General features: G+C 39.9%; 1 protein-coding gene across 2 annotated transcripts in view; it reads right to left on the bottom strand.

The window, feature by feature from the left end:
- CSN3 (COP9 signalosome subunit 3) overlaps positions 1-17402 on the bottom strand; it is a 96310-nt gene extending 78908 nt beyond the window's left edge. Inside the window, exons 1-2 of one of the 2 annotated variants that reach the window (XM_067136017.2) lie at positions 17206-17402; positions 13469-13723 (exon numbers count right to left, since the gene is read on the bottom strand). In XM_067136017.2, the coding sequence (XP_066992118.2) occupies positions 13469-13673 (205 nt within the window). In that variant the 5' untranslated portion in view covers positions 13674-13723; positions 17206-17402. Of the gene's footprint in view, positions 1-13468; positions 13724-16752; positions 17182-17205 lie in introns of those variants that run through there. The other variant, XM_067136016.2, reaches the window with a different exon arrangement.
- Positions 17403-17659: the final 257 nt, after the last annotated feature.

A 17659-nucleotide genomic window follows, 5' to 3' on the forward strand; every position in this document is an offset into this window, starting at 1 on the left:
GTTGCAACAATTGTGTGGCGTACCTATGCTGTTGATGTGATGAACTGGGTCAGGAGATGAGGTTTAATTGCTTCTATTTTTTGTGCTACCTTATTATTACTGATTTCCTTCTCTCAATCATTGTTTTTCTTTTGATGTGGGCTCTTTCTTAATTTTATTTTTTGCCTTCCTTAATGTTTCTTGAGGACATTGTCGGTCTGTTAGGGGATGTGGTTAAATGTTTTAATTTGAAACGCTTCCGTGTTCACTGAGGAATTTCAAACATGTAATAATTTATTGTTTTAGTGCCTGTTGGCTTTTAATTGTTCAAAAACATTTGGTAAATTGTTTGGGTAATTTTATTGGGACGCGCACGTACCCCAATTATATGCACCTAAGTTATTAATGATTTGGAAAATTATCATTATTTTAACTTCTTTTAAAGAAAAAAGCGTTTGAACATGAACAAGCAAATTGTAATGAACAGTAAATTGTAATGAACCTCTAAGTCAAACTGATGTTAATTCCACCTGGAAAATATTATTGAATTTTTAAAAATTTGTTTTTAATTGTTGGTATGGTGACTACGATTGGTAGTAATTCTGAAAATGAGCCTTGTCATTAGTTTCCCTTTTTTTTTTGGAAACTTAATTGTTTTTAATTTGTTTGGATATTTGAATTGCACCACCCACCCTACTTATTTTCTTTTTTTCCTTATAATAAATTTTGGTCTTTTACGTGTGACGGAGAGTGTCATTATAGTGAACAGCTTTACCCCATACTCCTTCCACCCTCTGTTATGGTCGTTGACCTATTGGCCTCATCCAGATTCATTCGCTTCCCCATTCTGTGTTTTATCGAGGCCCTTCTCTCCATAGTTGGCGTGATTCGTACTGGGAGGCGCCTCTTATCTTTTGGTGGCCGCGCTGACAGTCAAGGACTTGGGCTGCGGTATTGTGGTTTCACCTGTTTGATTGCCTACTTCTTCGATTGTCAGTATCCCACAATTTGAGGTGGCAAAATACGGAAAAAAAAAAAATCAAATAACTTATGTACCTATTTCATTTTCTTCAAATATACCATAAATATAATTTCAAACGGCTTACATCTTACAATTAATAAAAGAATCACAAAAATCGTAAATAAAATCAGTCCAATACTCAGATCATTCAGAATTCACCGTCATCATTTGAAGTTTCGCCATAGGTACTTTCGTCGCTGGCATCTTTCCACAAATAGCCGTCCTCACTACCATCCACTGAAATTGAAATTCCACATTTCTTAAAGTTTTTGGACACTAGATCGTTGGGAATGTGCTCTCATACAGTCTTGATCCAGCTGCATATTAGTCCCACTTCAGACCTCTTCTCTCGTCCGGTTGGTATTAACGCATGATCACCATCGGACATCCATTCGGTGTACAACAGCACATCCAATCGGTGTACAACGTTTCATTGCAGTTTCGAAAGGCCGGTCCACACACACATCCAACGGCTTTAGAATATAAGCGAGTCCTCGAGGAATTATCGCAAGATCGGTTTTTCCTTTCCTCATCATATTTATTACAGCGTCAGTTGTATGTCCTCTGTAACTGTCCAACACAAGCATATTTCGTTTTTGTAACAAAGCTCCTGGGCAACTTTGCCAAACACACTTCATCCAGTCCTCAACTAACGCACTGTCCATCCAGCCGGACTCGTGTTCTAACATGAACACTGGACGGCAAGTTTCCTTTCGGAAGGGTTTTCCTTTCCAGAACCACATGTGGAGGGAGTTTGGTTCCATCCGCTAATACGCGCATTACCGTGCATCGTTGCTTTTTGTTACCACCTGTTCTGATGGTTACACTTTTAGAACCTTCGTATCCACTGTATTTTGCAACGGCATTTCAAAATAGACAGGTGTCTGGTCAGCATTCCCAATTTGCGACAGCAAATAATAATAATTCTGCTTCCTCAAATGAATAATGTGACACTGTAAGGCCGCTAATTTTTCTTCAACCGGGCGAGTTGGCCGTGCGCGTAGAGGCGGCTGTGAGCTTGCATCCAGGAGATAGTAGGTTCGAATCCCACTATCGGCAGCCCTGAAGATGGTTTTCCGTGGTTTCCCATTTTCACACCAGGCAAATGCTGGGGCTGTACCTTAATTAAGGCCACGGCTGCTTCCTTCCAACTCCTAGGCCTTTCCTATCCCATCATCGCCATAAGACCTATCTGTGTCGGTGCGATGTAAAGCCCCTAGCAAAAAAAAAAATTTTTCTCCATACGCCCCAAGGAGACGTTGTGAAATAGACGTGCATCTCCGAATGCACAATCCCTTTCTCCAATAAAAGTTTCGGATCTATCCGCAGCTTGCAGTAAAACCCTGTGTTTTGAGTTCTTTTGAGATCTCTAGTGCTTTCAATTGACACATTTCACTAGAAAACCTTATCCTAACTCACGTTTTTCTATCACAAATTTATGGAGTCGTTCTTCAATTTCTGGAAACACTGCACTCCGCCCGCGGAACGCTCTGCGATCACCGTTAATTTTTAGAAGTTTTTCCTTCTTCCGCCAATCACAAATACACGATTCATCAATATCGTACTTTCTGCCAACGGCACGATTGCCATATATTTCAGCTTCGCATACAACTTTTAAGTTTCTCACGCACAGAAATGACCGCAGACGCCATTTTGAATCCATCGCTTACTATCGAGACAGCACTTTCACGGAACAGATACGGAACTCGAATGTGAGCTAGGTAGACTTCCGTAACCAACAGTCTCGACTCTCGCTAAGTACATTATCCCGTGAGATCAGCTATTCGCGCACCCAGCATGCCAGGAACACTTGTGAAAGAAATGACGATCAAGCATCCGCAGCAGCGGCTTTCATATTTACCCCACATTCTTTGATTTACCGTATTTCATTACCTTACATTTCACGTTTACATGCCACTGAAACCATACTGAGAAAAAGTCAATCTTGTTTTCTAGAACGCAACTAAAACACAATAAGATCTGAATGTCCGTTGTTTACATGTGGTATATTGAGTACGGTAACCATATTCCAATCTATTTCAATACTCCATGTAAATGTAGTAAATATTTACAAGAATGAACGGCTTGAATACGACCCGCACCCAAGATTTAGAACCAATATTTTGGGGAAAAAAAGTGTGGATGGCATTCGGGATTATATGGCATTTACGTACATTATGTCAGGTATGGAAGTTGAAGACCTAATGGACAAATTGAAAGGCCTATAGAGAATGAGGAAATGCTCCAAGAAGAGATACTGGCCTGTCTGTTTTTTTTTTACAATTTGTTTTATACATCTCACCAACACAGATAGGTCTTATGGTAACGATAGGATGGAAAAGGCCTAGGAGTGGGAAGGAAAGACCATGGCCTTAATTAAGGATCAGCCCCAGCACTTGCATGTGGGAAAGTGGGAAACCACAGAAAATCATATTCAGGGCTGCCGACAGTGGGGCTCGAACCCACTATCTCCCAGATGCAAGCTCACAGCTCTGCACCCCTAACCTCACGGCCAACTCGCCTGGTTCTTCAGGTTCTATCTCAATAGGTCTAGAGTCAATTTAATGAATGCTGTATAGAGCATTCCCTGATGATTTTCCTCTGCTAGAATTCTCCCAGAGAATTGTTGCTGCACTGCTTGTGGGGCCCAAAGACAGGCTGTATAAACCTCTAACACCTAAAGGAAGAAACCATAGTTAGGCAGCTATCAGATACGATTGAATAACTGGATTGCTTGGCACTATGCATATTATGGAAAGTGCACCGAATTTCATTTTCAATGCAATGTTGACCTAGGACCTGAACACTGTTTTGCTGCTAACCATACTGAAAAGATGTATCACACAGTAGGGTCCACTACTATCTTAAATGAGGCTAAACGTACATTAGTGGAGTAATAAATACATAATTGTGAATAATTTACTTGTTTATTATTGAGCAAGACATTTCTGATATTGTTAATGCCCATGATATATCATATGGGTCATTCATCATCATCATCCTCCTCCTCTCCCATCATTTTGTCCCAGTCCCAATTTCCACCTTGTTCTAAGTCTCCCTCTCTGTCTCCTTCCCTCAAACTTCACCTATATCATCTGTTTTGGTATTCTTTCCTCCTCCATCCTCTTTACATGTCCAAACTATCTTAATTTACTCTTATCAATTCTCTCATTTAGGTTTTCCATTCCAACCTCCTTTCTCACCTTTGTTTCTCAATCTGCCTTACCCATCATATTTCTTAGGTATTTCTTTCATTTCACTGGTTTGAATTCTTCTCTCCTCCCTACTTGTCATTGTCCAGGTCTCAGCCACATAAGTCAACATGAGTCATATCAGCCCTTCACGTGGCCAAACGCACTCAAAATCAGGACGACCTGATCACATATAGCAGACTCAGAAAAGAATATAAAAACCTTCTAAAGAAGAAACGAGACGATTTCACAGAACTTGAGGCTAGAAGAATGGTGGAAGAGCAAACGAAAACCCCTACATTGCTCTAAAGCCACGACAGTCACAGACAATGGAGAAAATAGTGATGCCAATTTGGGAGGCTCACTTCACGAACATCCTAAACCAACAAAGGGTCAACGAAGCTCATGAAATAACAAGACAATACGATGACATCAGAAGATTTACAACAGAGGAAATTAGAAACACTGTATCAACATTGAAAAACAAGAAAGCCTGGATGGGATATTTAACGAGCACATCAAAGCAGCCTCGGAAGTTTTAATCCCAGCAATCACGAACATGATGAACTTACGTCTGTATAAAGGACAAATCCCGGTGAGCTGGAAAACCTCGAAAATTAGAATGATATACAAGGGAAAAGGTGAACCACTTGACCCAAACTCGTACCGAGGAATCGCGCTAGAGAACAACTTTCTCAAAATTCTGACGAATCTTGTGCAGATAAGACTAACAGAGGAAATCGACAACAAGATCCCAGAGGAACAATTTGGATTCAGGAAAAGCCGAAGCACCCTACAGGCAGTCAAAAACCTCATAGACGACATCGAGGAGGATATAAGATTCCCAAAAGGAAAATTCCACGCAGTATTTGTCGATTTTACAAAAGCGTTCGACAATCTCAACAGGACCTTAAAATGTGCCAAACTAGAACAGATGGTGGAACAAAACAGGGAACTAAGCGTCTTGCTACATAACATCCTGAGTAAAAACACCATCATAATTTCAGACAACGTAACAACCTCGCAAGAAATTATACAGACAAACGGAGTGTTACAAGGAGACCCCCTTAGTCCCCTTCTGTTCAACGTAGCCACACATGACGTGGTCCAAGCAATAAGAACTTCCGCTCCGTCCCTTAAGATTTATATATACGCAGACGACATGGTAATGGGTTCTCACGATACTAACGAACTCCAGAAAGGAATAAATGCTCTAGGAACATGGGCTGAATACAACGGACTGCAAATAAACGCAGAAAAGACAGTACACATGGTCTTCAGGAAAGGAGGACGCCTATCCGCAAGGGACAAAATTTACCTCAAACATGAACCTCTACAAACTACGAACAGCTTCAAATATCTGGGCGTAACGGTCCAGACAACAGCACGCTCATTCAGAATTCACAACACAACGAGCAGCTGCCGCAACCAAAGCCATCTACGACATCATGCCATTAAGCAAACTTTCCCTGGAAACAGTTATAGCCCTCTTTGAAGCCAAAATCGTTCCTATTCTAACATACGGAATAGAGATAACATGGGAAAAGTTAAGCTATAAAGACCTAATACGAATGGAAAAAGTGAAAGCCAGATTCTTGAAAGCAGCCCTCGGAATTTCAAAGTACACCAAGTCAAGACTAGCGTACGAACTCGCGAGAGAAACATTTCTAATAGAGGACCTGAGATGGAAATTCAATCTGCCCTGTACAGACAACTGGAAGAAACTGCGGTTAGAGGAGGGAGAAGAAAAAGGAGATATGGCCAGAGTTCTACTCTTCAGAGGCCATGATGAACAGAGCATGGACCGGCACAAACCAGGAGTGAGACATTTTGTAAATTCCATGGCAGTCCATGGCTACCATCACAAAATCTGTAGGTCGAAGACATACCACGACCCGGACTCGATGTGCATATGTGAACTCTGTGATAAACATTGTGACCGATATCACGTACTGTCGTGTAAAAATCGTGTGAAATCAATCATAGACCTCTGTATTGATTAATTATCCTAATACTGCACAACTTGTGCGCAATAAAGTACTTTTTGTACATTATCTCTTTACACTTCCTTATTCCAGACAAGGTGTTTTACACTCTGGTAGAATACATTACCCTGTTGCACCCTCTTGCTAATCTCCATGTCCAGGCTTGTATTCCCTAGGTATTTGTCATTACGGGTCATTATTCTGGAGTTACAAAAATCTAAAATGTTTTGCTCCTATTACATCACAACTGACCTTGCAACTATTTATTACAATTTCAAAGAATCTAGACGAAACCATTTTCTCTAGCCATTAATGGCTTAATACTACTCCAGAGAATCGCTATCATCATCATCTGGAGCAGTTTCCAACCACAGGGTGGGTCTGCTTGAAATAAGCCTCTCCATTGTTTTCTGTCCATTCACCACTTCTCTTTCTGTCACTGTCGTCCAGTTCCCTCCTCTTGCCTCGATGTTCTGCTTTACACCTTTCAGCCATCTGTCCCTCGGTCTTCCTCTAGGTCTCCTTCCCTTCAACTCCATTTCTAACATCTTTCTCGGTATCCTCCCTCCTCCCGTTCTCTTAACATGTCCATACCACTGTACCCTTGATTTTTCTATCTTTTTCCTGTAAGGGTACCTCATTTACCATATTCCGAACTCTCTCATTTCTTACTCTATCCATTCTGGTTAAACCTACTCTACACCTTTGAAACTTCATTTCCATTGCTTGTATTCTACTTTTATCCCTCTCCATCACACACGTACTGTTTTAAAACGTGACCTTGATTTAACGCCACCTTCTTTATTGTGCTAACTGCAAATTGAACGAAGTATGCTATTGTAACAAGGGATAACTGTACTTTCGTACTTCTCCAGTATTGCCAAAGACGACATACTTATCCTGCAATATCCATCACAGCTGAGGATGTTCTTAAAATTCCCTTCAAGTGCAACTGAAGGGCGTCTTTTCACTAAATGCAAAGATGTATTTCACCCCCCAAAGTGATCGAAGCTTAGTGCTGAGAATTTTAACAACCTAGTATTTTGTAAAGTAACTGTGTACTAAACACTCTGAGGTGCAAACACTAATTATTGGTCAGTGCACTTTCTGGACAGTCTGTGGCAGGTAAAGAAATCTTTCTGTTTTGAATTCTGGGAGTGATGACACATTTAATAAACTGAAGCCAATGGAAGCAGCTCCTCACTCAGAATGTATGGAAAATTTTGCACAATTTCCATTATTTTGGTATAGAAATAAACACATTTCTGGGTCAAGTTGGTGGGTCCCTAGAATTTCTGCATGTTATATGAGGCAAGATTTCTATGATTCACATTCCTAAACTGTGTAATGGGAAATTGTGTACCTCTATCATTTTTTCTTTCCCTCACACACCATACATACGTTCAATAAAGTACATATAGCCAAAATTTGAAGAAAATCTGTCATTTCTGTTGCAGAGATAGAGTATTTTCTGAAATGTATTTTTGTCAGTGTATGAAAACCCTTAACCTATAGTGACCCTATGCATCGTACATGATACGTCATCCTTTTTAGGCTCAGACAATTAGTGCAACTTGTGGCTGCACAGTGAAAATGTCAAAATTTGGTATAGTCCTGGATGTACGAGGGTCAAGTCATAAGTAATGGCAACTATTTTTTTTTCTCACGAACAGGAGACAACAGGGAAAATCTAAGATATGCATTTGGAAATATAGGGCATGTACTTATGCATAGTGCCTGAAGACAAATTCTGACATCAGGAGATTCTCGTAGGAAAGTGACAGAACACAGGCCATTGGTAAACATTGTTTTATTATGGTATAGACAGCAAATACACAAGACTACGTACAAAGGACAGGTCTCCACTGGTTACAGACCTTCGAAATAATCACCCAAGTGTCCAGCACCTGTCCTCATGTAAACAATGATCGATCACCATTATCCGTAGATCTTTGTCCATGGAAACTAGATGGCCTGGGCGAGGCAAATCGGCAGTTGATACTCTACCCCGTTTGAATGTCTCCACACACCTCACCATTATTCTATAGGGCATGGCATGCACACCTAATGCTTCCCACAGCTCTGCGTGGCATGGACGAGCATTTCTGCCGTGGAGAACTGCTATTTTAATACACGTTCGTTGCTCCCGCTTGCCGACTTCCATTTTGTGATGCTCTCACTCACACACTGAACTTGGGGGCATGCTTGACCCACACTGTTGTTTACATACACCATCTAGTGGCATCATACGCAAGTACATACCGTACATTTCCAAATGCACATCTTAGATTTTCCGTGTTGTCTCCTGTTCGTGAGGGAAAAAATATTTGCCATGACTTATGACTCGACCTCCGTATCATATCTGATACAACCAAACAAAACTAGAACCCCTCTCCAAAATATTCCAAAAAAATACTGCTTCTACAGGCATGTCATATTCTGCCCCTTAAGATCAAACTGAACAGAAAAGAAATGAAGTTAATGTCAAAATCTTTCCCCACAGAACCCCCAGGGCCCTCATGGCCAAAAGATAACTCCCCCACCTACAATATTATTTTTGCAGATTTGTCATATTTTATTATCTAAGAACCCATTAAATACATGTTTTTCAAAATGTCTACATTTGGCCTTGGGTCTCTAGAGGTTAAGTATTTTCTAAATTTTCTAAATTCTATACTGGAGCCCGGTTTCTTCAACGAATGTTAAGTGTTAACTCTGCTGTTAAGGGGAGACGTAGGCAGAATTACAGTCACATGTTTGATTACACATATCTTCCACAATTTTCATCAAATCTAATTGAAATTCGGTACACTCATTAAAAATGACCTAGTGAGTTGCTGTGTATGTTTAAGGAACACTGTGATAATTTTCTCTGAAGTTATTGAAGTATTAATTTTTTCATACGCCACTGTCTTTCGGTACACATTTTGAGTAAGATATGACTTCAAATTTCAAATTCAAAATATGTTAATAATCTACACAAGCATAGAGGTTTTACAGTGCAGTAACTCTTTCCTAAATATTTTTGTTGATTTTCTGTAATTTTTTGCACTTGATGGAAATTTTTTCTTAGTTTTTTAAAAATATTTTAATGTATAAGTTTTTTCTTATTCAACATATTAAAATTCTACTCCACTTCAAACTTCATATATACTTGGATGACTTGTGTTCAAAATTTTATGAAATTACATCAAGTAGTTCTTGAGATAGTTGTACTTAAAGTATGAAAACTGTGAAATTCAGAAAATCCAAGAAAACTTTTCATAATAAAGTTTCAAGAGTACACCTCTCCTCATACTGCCCATAACCGTACTCCTCTTCTTCGTTAGCATCCTCTGCTGCTTTCTTGTCTGCTCTGCTCCTCTACTTAGCTGCTACTTTTATACTCTCTTCTCTAACCTCTTCCACTGCATTCAAAAGTGACATGTTCATAGCAGCGAATCTTGGTGTTAGAGCAGGCATGTTCATAATACCACGTAACAAGTTCCCATTTTCTACCAAGACCAACACACCTTAGGCCATGAGCGAACCTAATGTGTGCTTCATAAATTCTGTTATTGGCCTTGGGTGTTTTCAAAGGTATATCACTGTTGCAATTTTCACACAAAATGTGTAATGTACATGCTAAACCTTCTCTCTTCTCATCACCCATCGAAGTCACCTTCCCACCACAAGCAGAATACCTGCAAGCTTTCTGTATTACTTCTGCTAACAATACAATATCAATAATTCTAAACCCACTCCTTCCTCCATCATTTTCTTCTTCTGGGAGAAGGCCTGCTCCGACGTTCTGCTTTGAAGAACTTACAGATGAATCCAGGTTCACAATTTCAGGTCTGTCCCTAACCTCACCATGTCTTCTTGACTTTGTGTTGTTTATATGTGATTGTTATTACTTCTTATACACTTTACAAATCCTAGGCATTGTGTAAATAGATATAGGGATCACTAAAGCGCTGAATTACACCAAGGGATCACTAAACCACTGAATTACGCCAATTATAAAACTCACATACACACACAATTATTGAATGAAGTCCTTTGTCATCCACAGCCTTCTATATCATGCTGGCTTGGCTCTACAACTGCCTGGTCAAGAAGGAAAAAAATATCTGGCCTTCTATAAATTGTTGCCAGAAGTTTTTTTTTTGCTAGGGGCTTTACGTCGCACCGACAAAGATAGGTCTTATGGCGACGATGGGATAGGAAAGGGCTAGGAGTGGGAAGGAAGCGGCCGTGGCCTTAATTAACGTACAGCCCCAGCATTTGCCTGGTGTGAAAATGGGAAACCACGGAAAACCATTTTCAGGGCTGCCGATAGTGGGATTTGAACCTACTATCTCCCGGATGCAAGCTCACAGCCGCGCGCCTCTACACGCACGGCCAACTCGCCCGGTGCCAGAAGTTTAACTGTCAGAACTGTGCAAGAGGACATCTCGTACTGCCACAGAGGCTGAGTAGTGGACGTGTCATACTGCAGTGCATGATTCTTTAATCTTTAATGCTATTTGTAGTTCGAATATCAATGTAAAATTTTGCGATTATATTCTCCTTGATATATACCTTCAAGAAAACCAATAAAAAGAAATTGTGATTTTTTCATGTTTTCTGCCTACGTCTCCCCAGAGACTTAACACATAATTTAACAAAATGGTCATCTCGTCAAGAATTGTTAACTCTAACAAATTTTTAATACTCGTGTTAACCCTCAAGCACACACGCCATATCTTAGGACGCAGACACAAGCGTGGGGGTGCTTTCCACCCCACATATAATTGTACTGTAAAATATGAATTACTATATTAATTGGAGATTTTTAGATAGATTATGTGAAGAATGACTCTTTCTGCGGGGATCCAGCCACAAAGGTACAAGAGCGGGGAGAGCACAGAAAAGTTATTTGTACATTTCGCTAGGAAATAAAATGACCTGGGGTGGATTCCACCCCATACGCGTGTGTTTGAGGGTTAAATTAACCTGGCACCACCTCTGTGTTATACCTCTTAACAGCTACTAAAATTTCAAAATGGAGGCAAGTAGAAGACATAAGTCTGAAGCTTTACTGCTGTATGAAGACTATTTGTAAACTGAAGAAGGCAAAGGACGACCCGTGCTAAGATATAACAACTTTTTAGAGTTTTTTTTGTTTTTTGCTAGTTGCTTTACGTCGCACCAACACAGATAGGTCTTATGGCGACGATGGGACAGGGAAGGGCTAGGAGTGGGAAGGAAGCGGCCGTGACCTTAATTAAGGTACAGCCCCAGCATTTGCCTGGTATTAAAATGGGAAACCACGGAAAACCATTTCCAGGGCTGCCAACAGTGGGATTCGAACCTACTATCTCCCGAATACTGGATACTGGCCGCACTTAAGCGACTGCAGCTATCGAGCTCGGTATTTTAGAGTTGTCAGAAGAAATATTTCTAATTACCAAAGCCATAATGAACAAGGTACTAGTACTAGACTGATAGATTGAAACTTATCAGTCTCTCCAGTGCAGCAGGTGCTTATAGATTTTACAAGGAGGGGTCAGACCCTGCATCCAATCGATTTCAACGAGCTTAATGTACCTATTGGGGGACACTCAACAGTAACTCGTGTATAATGGTCAAGGTCAATAAGCTTTCGTTTTCGGAAAAAAAAAAAAATGAGGACAAATGTCACGAGGCAGGATCCGCTTCGGACCACGTGGAGGTGGTAGAATACTAAAATACGAACACATTTTACTTAAACTTGTCAGGCCTGCAACCTAATAATTTTCGAAAAAAAATATGAGTCCCCTGATTCTAATGCAACGCGTATATACTTGAAGAGTTGTAACCCAGAGAAGAAGAGCAGTGACCAAGTGGTCATCGTATTTGTCTACCAACCATGACGACGAGAGTTTGAGTCCCGCCATAGCTATACTTTTTTTTTTTTTGCATAAATTAAATTATTATTTCAGAGAATGTGAAGGTAAAAATGTGAATAAAGTAATCATCAAATTGCAGTGGAACTTTATTTTCTACCTCAAATATATATATATAGCCTACAGAGAGAGAGAGAGAGAGAGAAAGAGATCCAGCAGTAACTCTGAGAACGTTTAGGCCTATATTAATTTCAGGTAGAAAATAAAGTGTACTGCAATTTGCATAATATTTTTGTTCCAATTTTTAAGTAACATTCCCTCAAATATAATTTTATTTTGTACAGCAATTATAGCTGCGACGAAACTCGAACTCACGTCAACGAGGTTCGCAGACAAGTACGGTGACCACTATGCCACCACTCCGTTTGACTGTGATGTAACTCCCAAGTGTATATGCCTTGCATTGGAATTGGGGATTCATCAATTTTTCAGAAGTTATTAGGTTGCCTTTTAGTCTTCTATCACCTCCATTTTGTCCGAAGCGGATTCTGTGTAATGACATCTGACCTCATTTTTTCGAAAACGAAAGCGTATTGACTTCAACACTTATACACGAGTTACTGTTGAGTGTCTCCCCACAGGTACATTGAACCTCGGTGAAATCGGTTAACTGCAGGGTCTGGCCTCTACTTGTTACATATTATGCTTGAGACTTGTAACTATAGGCCACTATGTTTACGAGTGCAAGAAAAGAGTGTGTAGAATCCACAAAGAATTCCTGCTGCCATTGCAGCATTAACAAGGCATTACATTATTTTCCCCGCAATAAGAGAATGCCTGAAAATCATCCAAAACATATCAATTATCACATTTTCCCAGTGATGTAGGGCCTTAGATTGCACTCCTATAATAGGCTAAATCGAATGTTGTGATAACACTCCGTTATTTTATTTTTTAAGCACTCTAGCATAATTTGAAATTAGAACTATAACAACATTTGTCTCGCACTCATCATCATAATGCTTTTGTTGCCTCTTACTTGACATGTTTACGTCTCAGCGGTCTCCGCTAACCATAACCTATAATAATGTGAACTACATGTCTGTGTGACAAAATACTATTTCAACACACCAATAGGGGCGCTTTATGTAAAGAAACAAAAGATGCTCACTGCCAAACGCGTTCAGAAACCTTACGGAAATGTGTTAATTTGTCTTTAATAATCGTTTTGTAACAAATGTTGGAAATGTGTTCGTGAAACTGGATACTTTAAAATTAATAATAATTGTTAGTTAACATTTGTTAAGTAAAATTTAACACAGAGTTGAAGAAACCGGGCCTGGGTAGCTTAGTTATAACATCAAAGAAATTACAGAAGAATGATCTGAAACAGAGAAATACCAGAGGAACAAATAGCATTGTCAACAGCATACAGATACGTACATGTGTCAGGTGCAAAGCGGACCTGCTCTCCATTACAGCCTGTGATGAACTCTTGTGCCTGAGCAAAAAGCAACTCGTGATGGTCAGGTGTGGCGGTTGGAACAGGCAGGGAAAACTTGACGCACAATACTGCCAACACACCCAGTGAATGTTGTTGTAAGTCTAAAGTCTCCAGAACATTGTCCAGGTGTTGGCCGTTCTTCATCAGCACTTCCGTAGACTTGTTGAGCAGCTCACACAACTCACGGAAGTTACCTACCAAAACAACACACTGTAAGGTAAAATTTACGTGAATTCAGTAGGGATGATCTCAAATGCAACTGACAAACCATACCTCAACTAAGTTCTGGAATCTATTTGAATATAAGAGGCTACTCCATCATGAATATAAGAGGCTACTCCATCATAAGACCTATCTGTATCAGTGCAACGTACAGCAAATAATAATAATAATAATAATAATAATAATAATAATAATAATAATAATAATAATAATAATAATAATAATAATAATAATAGAGGTCACTCCTCCTACAATACTATCTTCAATACAAAATCCTAGATAACATTACAATGGCCATCAAGTTTGATTTGCACAAGTTAAGGAGTTGTCAACGTAGTTCTTCTCCAGCAGCAAATAGCACTGACACTAACAAGCACAGAACAGGGGTCATTAGCGTGCCCGGGCTGCCCTGGGGGTCTTACAACTAACAGTAACCTTTGTCCATATATAGTTAGTGTACACTACTGTATATTGGCAGCCATGTAAAACCATTGCCCTCAACATCCTGGATGGAAAACAGCGGAGTGACGGAAGAGTGGGAAAAACTATGGTGTAACATTGATGCTTGATGACGCACAGCACCACATACATAGGGAGGAATAACAAGAAACACAGAGGACTATTTCAGGGAATAATGCAGTAAGACTGATAGCACTTGTTTTCCTAAATGATAATGGTTAGGGTCTTCATGATCATCTACAGATTAAATATGAGCATGTAAGATATAAACAGCAGAATAGCATGACAGTATGTAAAAGGTGTACAAGTTACCAAACATATTATCACAGAATTTTCCTTCCCTGAATGTGTAAGGACCTCAGGAAAACTAAAATAAGGGAACTTGCCACTAGAATTCATTGGATTTTTACCCTAAGATGGTGGTGGTGATTATTGTTTTAACCACAACTGGATAACCATTCCCTCTTAACACTAATCAGAGTAAAATGAAAAAGATCTAATCCTTTCAAGAAGAAGGTTCAGTAAATAAAGGGCGTTGATGATTCCACAGGCTACGTAAACCTACACTAATACCATCAGAGTCAGAAGAGAACATGAGTTGACTAGGGAGGTCAGATAAAAAGATAATGAGGAGCCTGACACTAGTAACTCAAAACAGTGTGAAGGTACAGTTTGAATAAGACCTCCGGTAAAACTTTGGTTGACGATTTGTGAAATCCAGGTTAGAGATCCAACATGGCGATGGCTCAGACGATTTCATAAAACACTGAAAGGGCATTATACACAGCTACTACATAACACCAAAGATGAATGACAAAGACAAAAGATGGGTAAGAACTACAAAATGCCTTTTATTCTCATAAAGCACTGAAACGGCATTAAGCATAGCTACTATATAACACAAAAGATGAATGACAAAGACAAAAGATAGGTAAGAGCTACAAAATGCCTTTTATTCTAGCCATAGATAGTATGCGTTGCGGCCATAGAAAAGACCATTTTGAAGGGAGTATGGCGCCGAAGAGACCAGTGTTTTGTGACAGAGATTGGTCTGTGACAAAAATGAAAGACAGGTTAGAGCTACTAAATGACTTTATTTTTCCTGCCATGCAAACAGCATGCACCGCAGCCATAGAAAAGAGTCACTTGAAGGGAAAGTTGCCTGTTTTATGACAGAGATTGGTCTGGACAATTAAATGTGAATTGGTGCCTATTTATTTTCACCCAATTTCAACAATGTGGCCCCATGTCATGCAAGCTCTAGTGTAGGCAATATCAACACCGCTTCCATCACAGCAACCCGATAGGAACAAAGAAAATGTCTGCATTTTATATTTTCAGTCTGTTTGGTTTTAATTCTTCTATATAAAAGAACACACTTTGGGGCATGTTGATGGGTCCCTAGCAAACACTGCAGAAGGATCTCTCCTCTCTGGTACTTCAGGCATTGTAAAACATTATTCTTGTACGATTCCAACATCCGAACCAGTTCAAGTATTACCAGACCCGCACAGACTATATGCTAGATGTAACACCTGCAGTGCAGGCATCTTGCTATAGCAGGATTACCTTTTGTTCCTAGTCTGCAGGTGCTCCACCTCCAGAGGTAACATGAGATTACTTGCAACAAACTGTTAACTGCATAACCGCGCACACATGGTCATTATGATCATGTGGGAAACACAAAGACATAGGGGCGCATGAAGAATATAATTTTTTTTAAATGGGACTACAGCTTTTCATTATTGGTCTGTACACAATCTGGTTAGAGACAAAAAAAATTATTGGTCTGACGGGTCAGGGTGCTTGGTAACAAAAATCTATCTCTGTTAGTTTCTTGCAGTCATGTCATACTGCATAAAATTTAAACCAATTGCTATGGTAGTAGGAGCAGAAAGTATAGATGATGATGCATGATTAACGATATTAGGTAATAAAACTAAATATAGGCCCTACCTCTTTGGGCAGATTAGTATGTCCCTAGCATTCATAATAACCACATCTGCCCTACGAGTAACACAAGGCCAGATTTCACTACAATGTAATTTAAGGTGCAGGGGGCTTATTCAAACTCTACACATCACTAGAAGCATAGTGATCATCAATCCATGCTTGAAAGATCCTAGGGGTCACTCTCTTAAGTCACCTCCAACGACAAGCGGGCTGTCTTATGGATGTGTTCTACTACCTCTACCCACAGGGGGATTAGACCCAAAAATTAAGGAATGGCATAAACCTTCCAGTACCACCATAAACTGAAGTTAATCCTTCACCAGCTGAACACGATCACGTTTAAATGCTATTTCTGGTTAGATAGAGAGAAAAATAACCCAAATGGTTTATGAAGAATAACCACGAGTCTACCTTGAGGGTATTACCCACAATTCACACAGTTGCAACCTAACCTATAAATAAAAACCTACAATAATCCACACAATGCAAGTCTCTCCCGAACGAACACTCCGCAACGTCCTAAAGTTGCCCAAAAAGGTCTGTCTCTCTCCACAACTAACCTACAACATCCACAACTTTCAATACTTACCTTGAGCAGATAGTGTGCGCACATTATTAACAAATTGTTCCAAAGCTGATGCCATAGTAGAATCTTCAACACATAATCAAGGTGAATCAAAAGTACCAATTGTGAAAGAAAAAAAAAAAAAGATACTCGTCAGACAATCGGCAATTTCATATGCAAATACCGAAAAGCACTGCTTATTATTATTCCCACACTTTTCTACCGAATCGATAGCGCAACCGAACTGCCAAACAAACACAAGGCTACGACGATAACATGTTTAACACTCCTTGATGCTCCTTGACGAATCTGCCTCCTTGAAATAACTCAATTTCGATCCCTTTAAACCCGAAAATAACCAAAAATTAAACATTCCTGGGAAATTTTGACAGAACATTATATTCAATACAAAACTTAAATGTACGGACTATTGCCAATACAGCAAGTACTCTAGTCCATAAGATAACTGCAACATACCAGAATTCAGCGAAGAACTTTATTTCAAGATATTTTAATCAAATAGTTAATATTATCAGGAACACAATAATACGTGAACAATAATACGTAGTAGTAGTAGTAGTAGGTTTTTTTGGTTGTGGCAGGGGAAAATCTTTTAAAGACACCACTCTGTGTGGGAGTTGGATTTCCACCAACTAAAAACCCCTGCCCTCTTCACTCAGCCCATTCTGGAACTGCTTGTCGGCATGACATCAGAATGGAGTAGGTAAGGGATATTCTGCCCGAAGGCAGGTCCAATCCTCCGCAGAGGTGTTCCTGAACCGGAGTTTACGTGCGGCTGGGTGGCCAGTTCCTTTCCGCTCCACCATTCCCTTACCCCCACCAACAGCGCGTGGCAACCCATCCAAATCCCGACCACGCCCAATGTTGCTTAACTTCGGAGATCTCACGGGATCCGGTGTTTCAACACGGC

This window comes from Anabrus simplex, chromosome 1 (genome assembly GCF_040414725.1).
Source record: "Anabrus simplex isolate iqAnaSimp1 chromosome 1, ASM4041472v1, whole genome shotgun sequence".
Taxonomy (NCBI): Eukaryota; Metazoa; Arthropoda; class Insecta; order Orthoptera; family Tettigoniidae; genus Anabrus; species Anabrus simplex.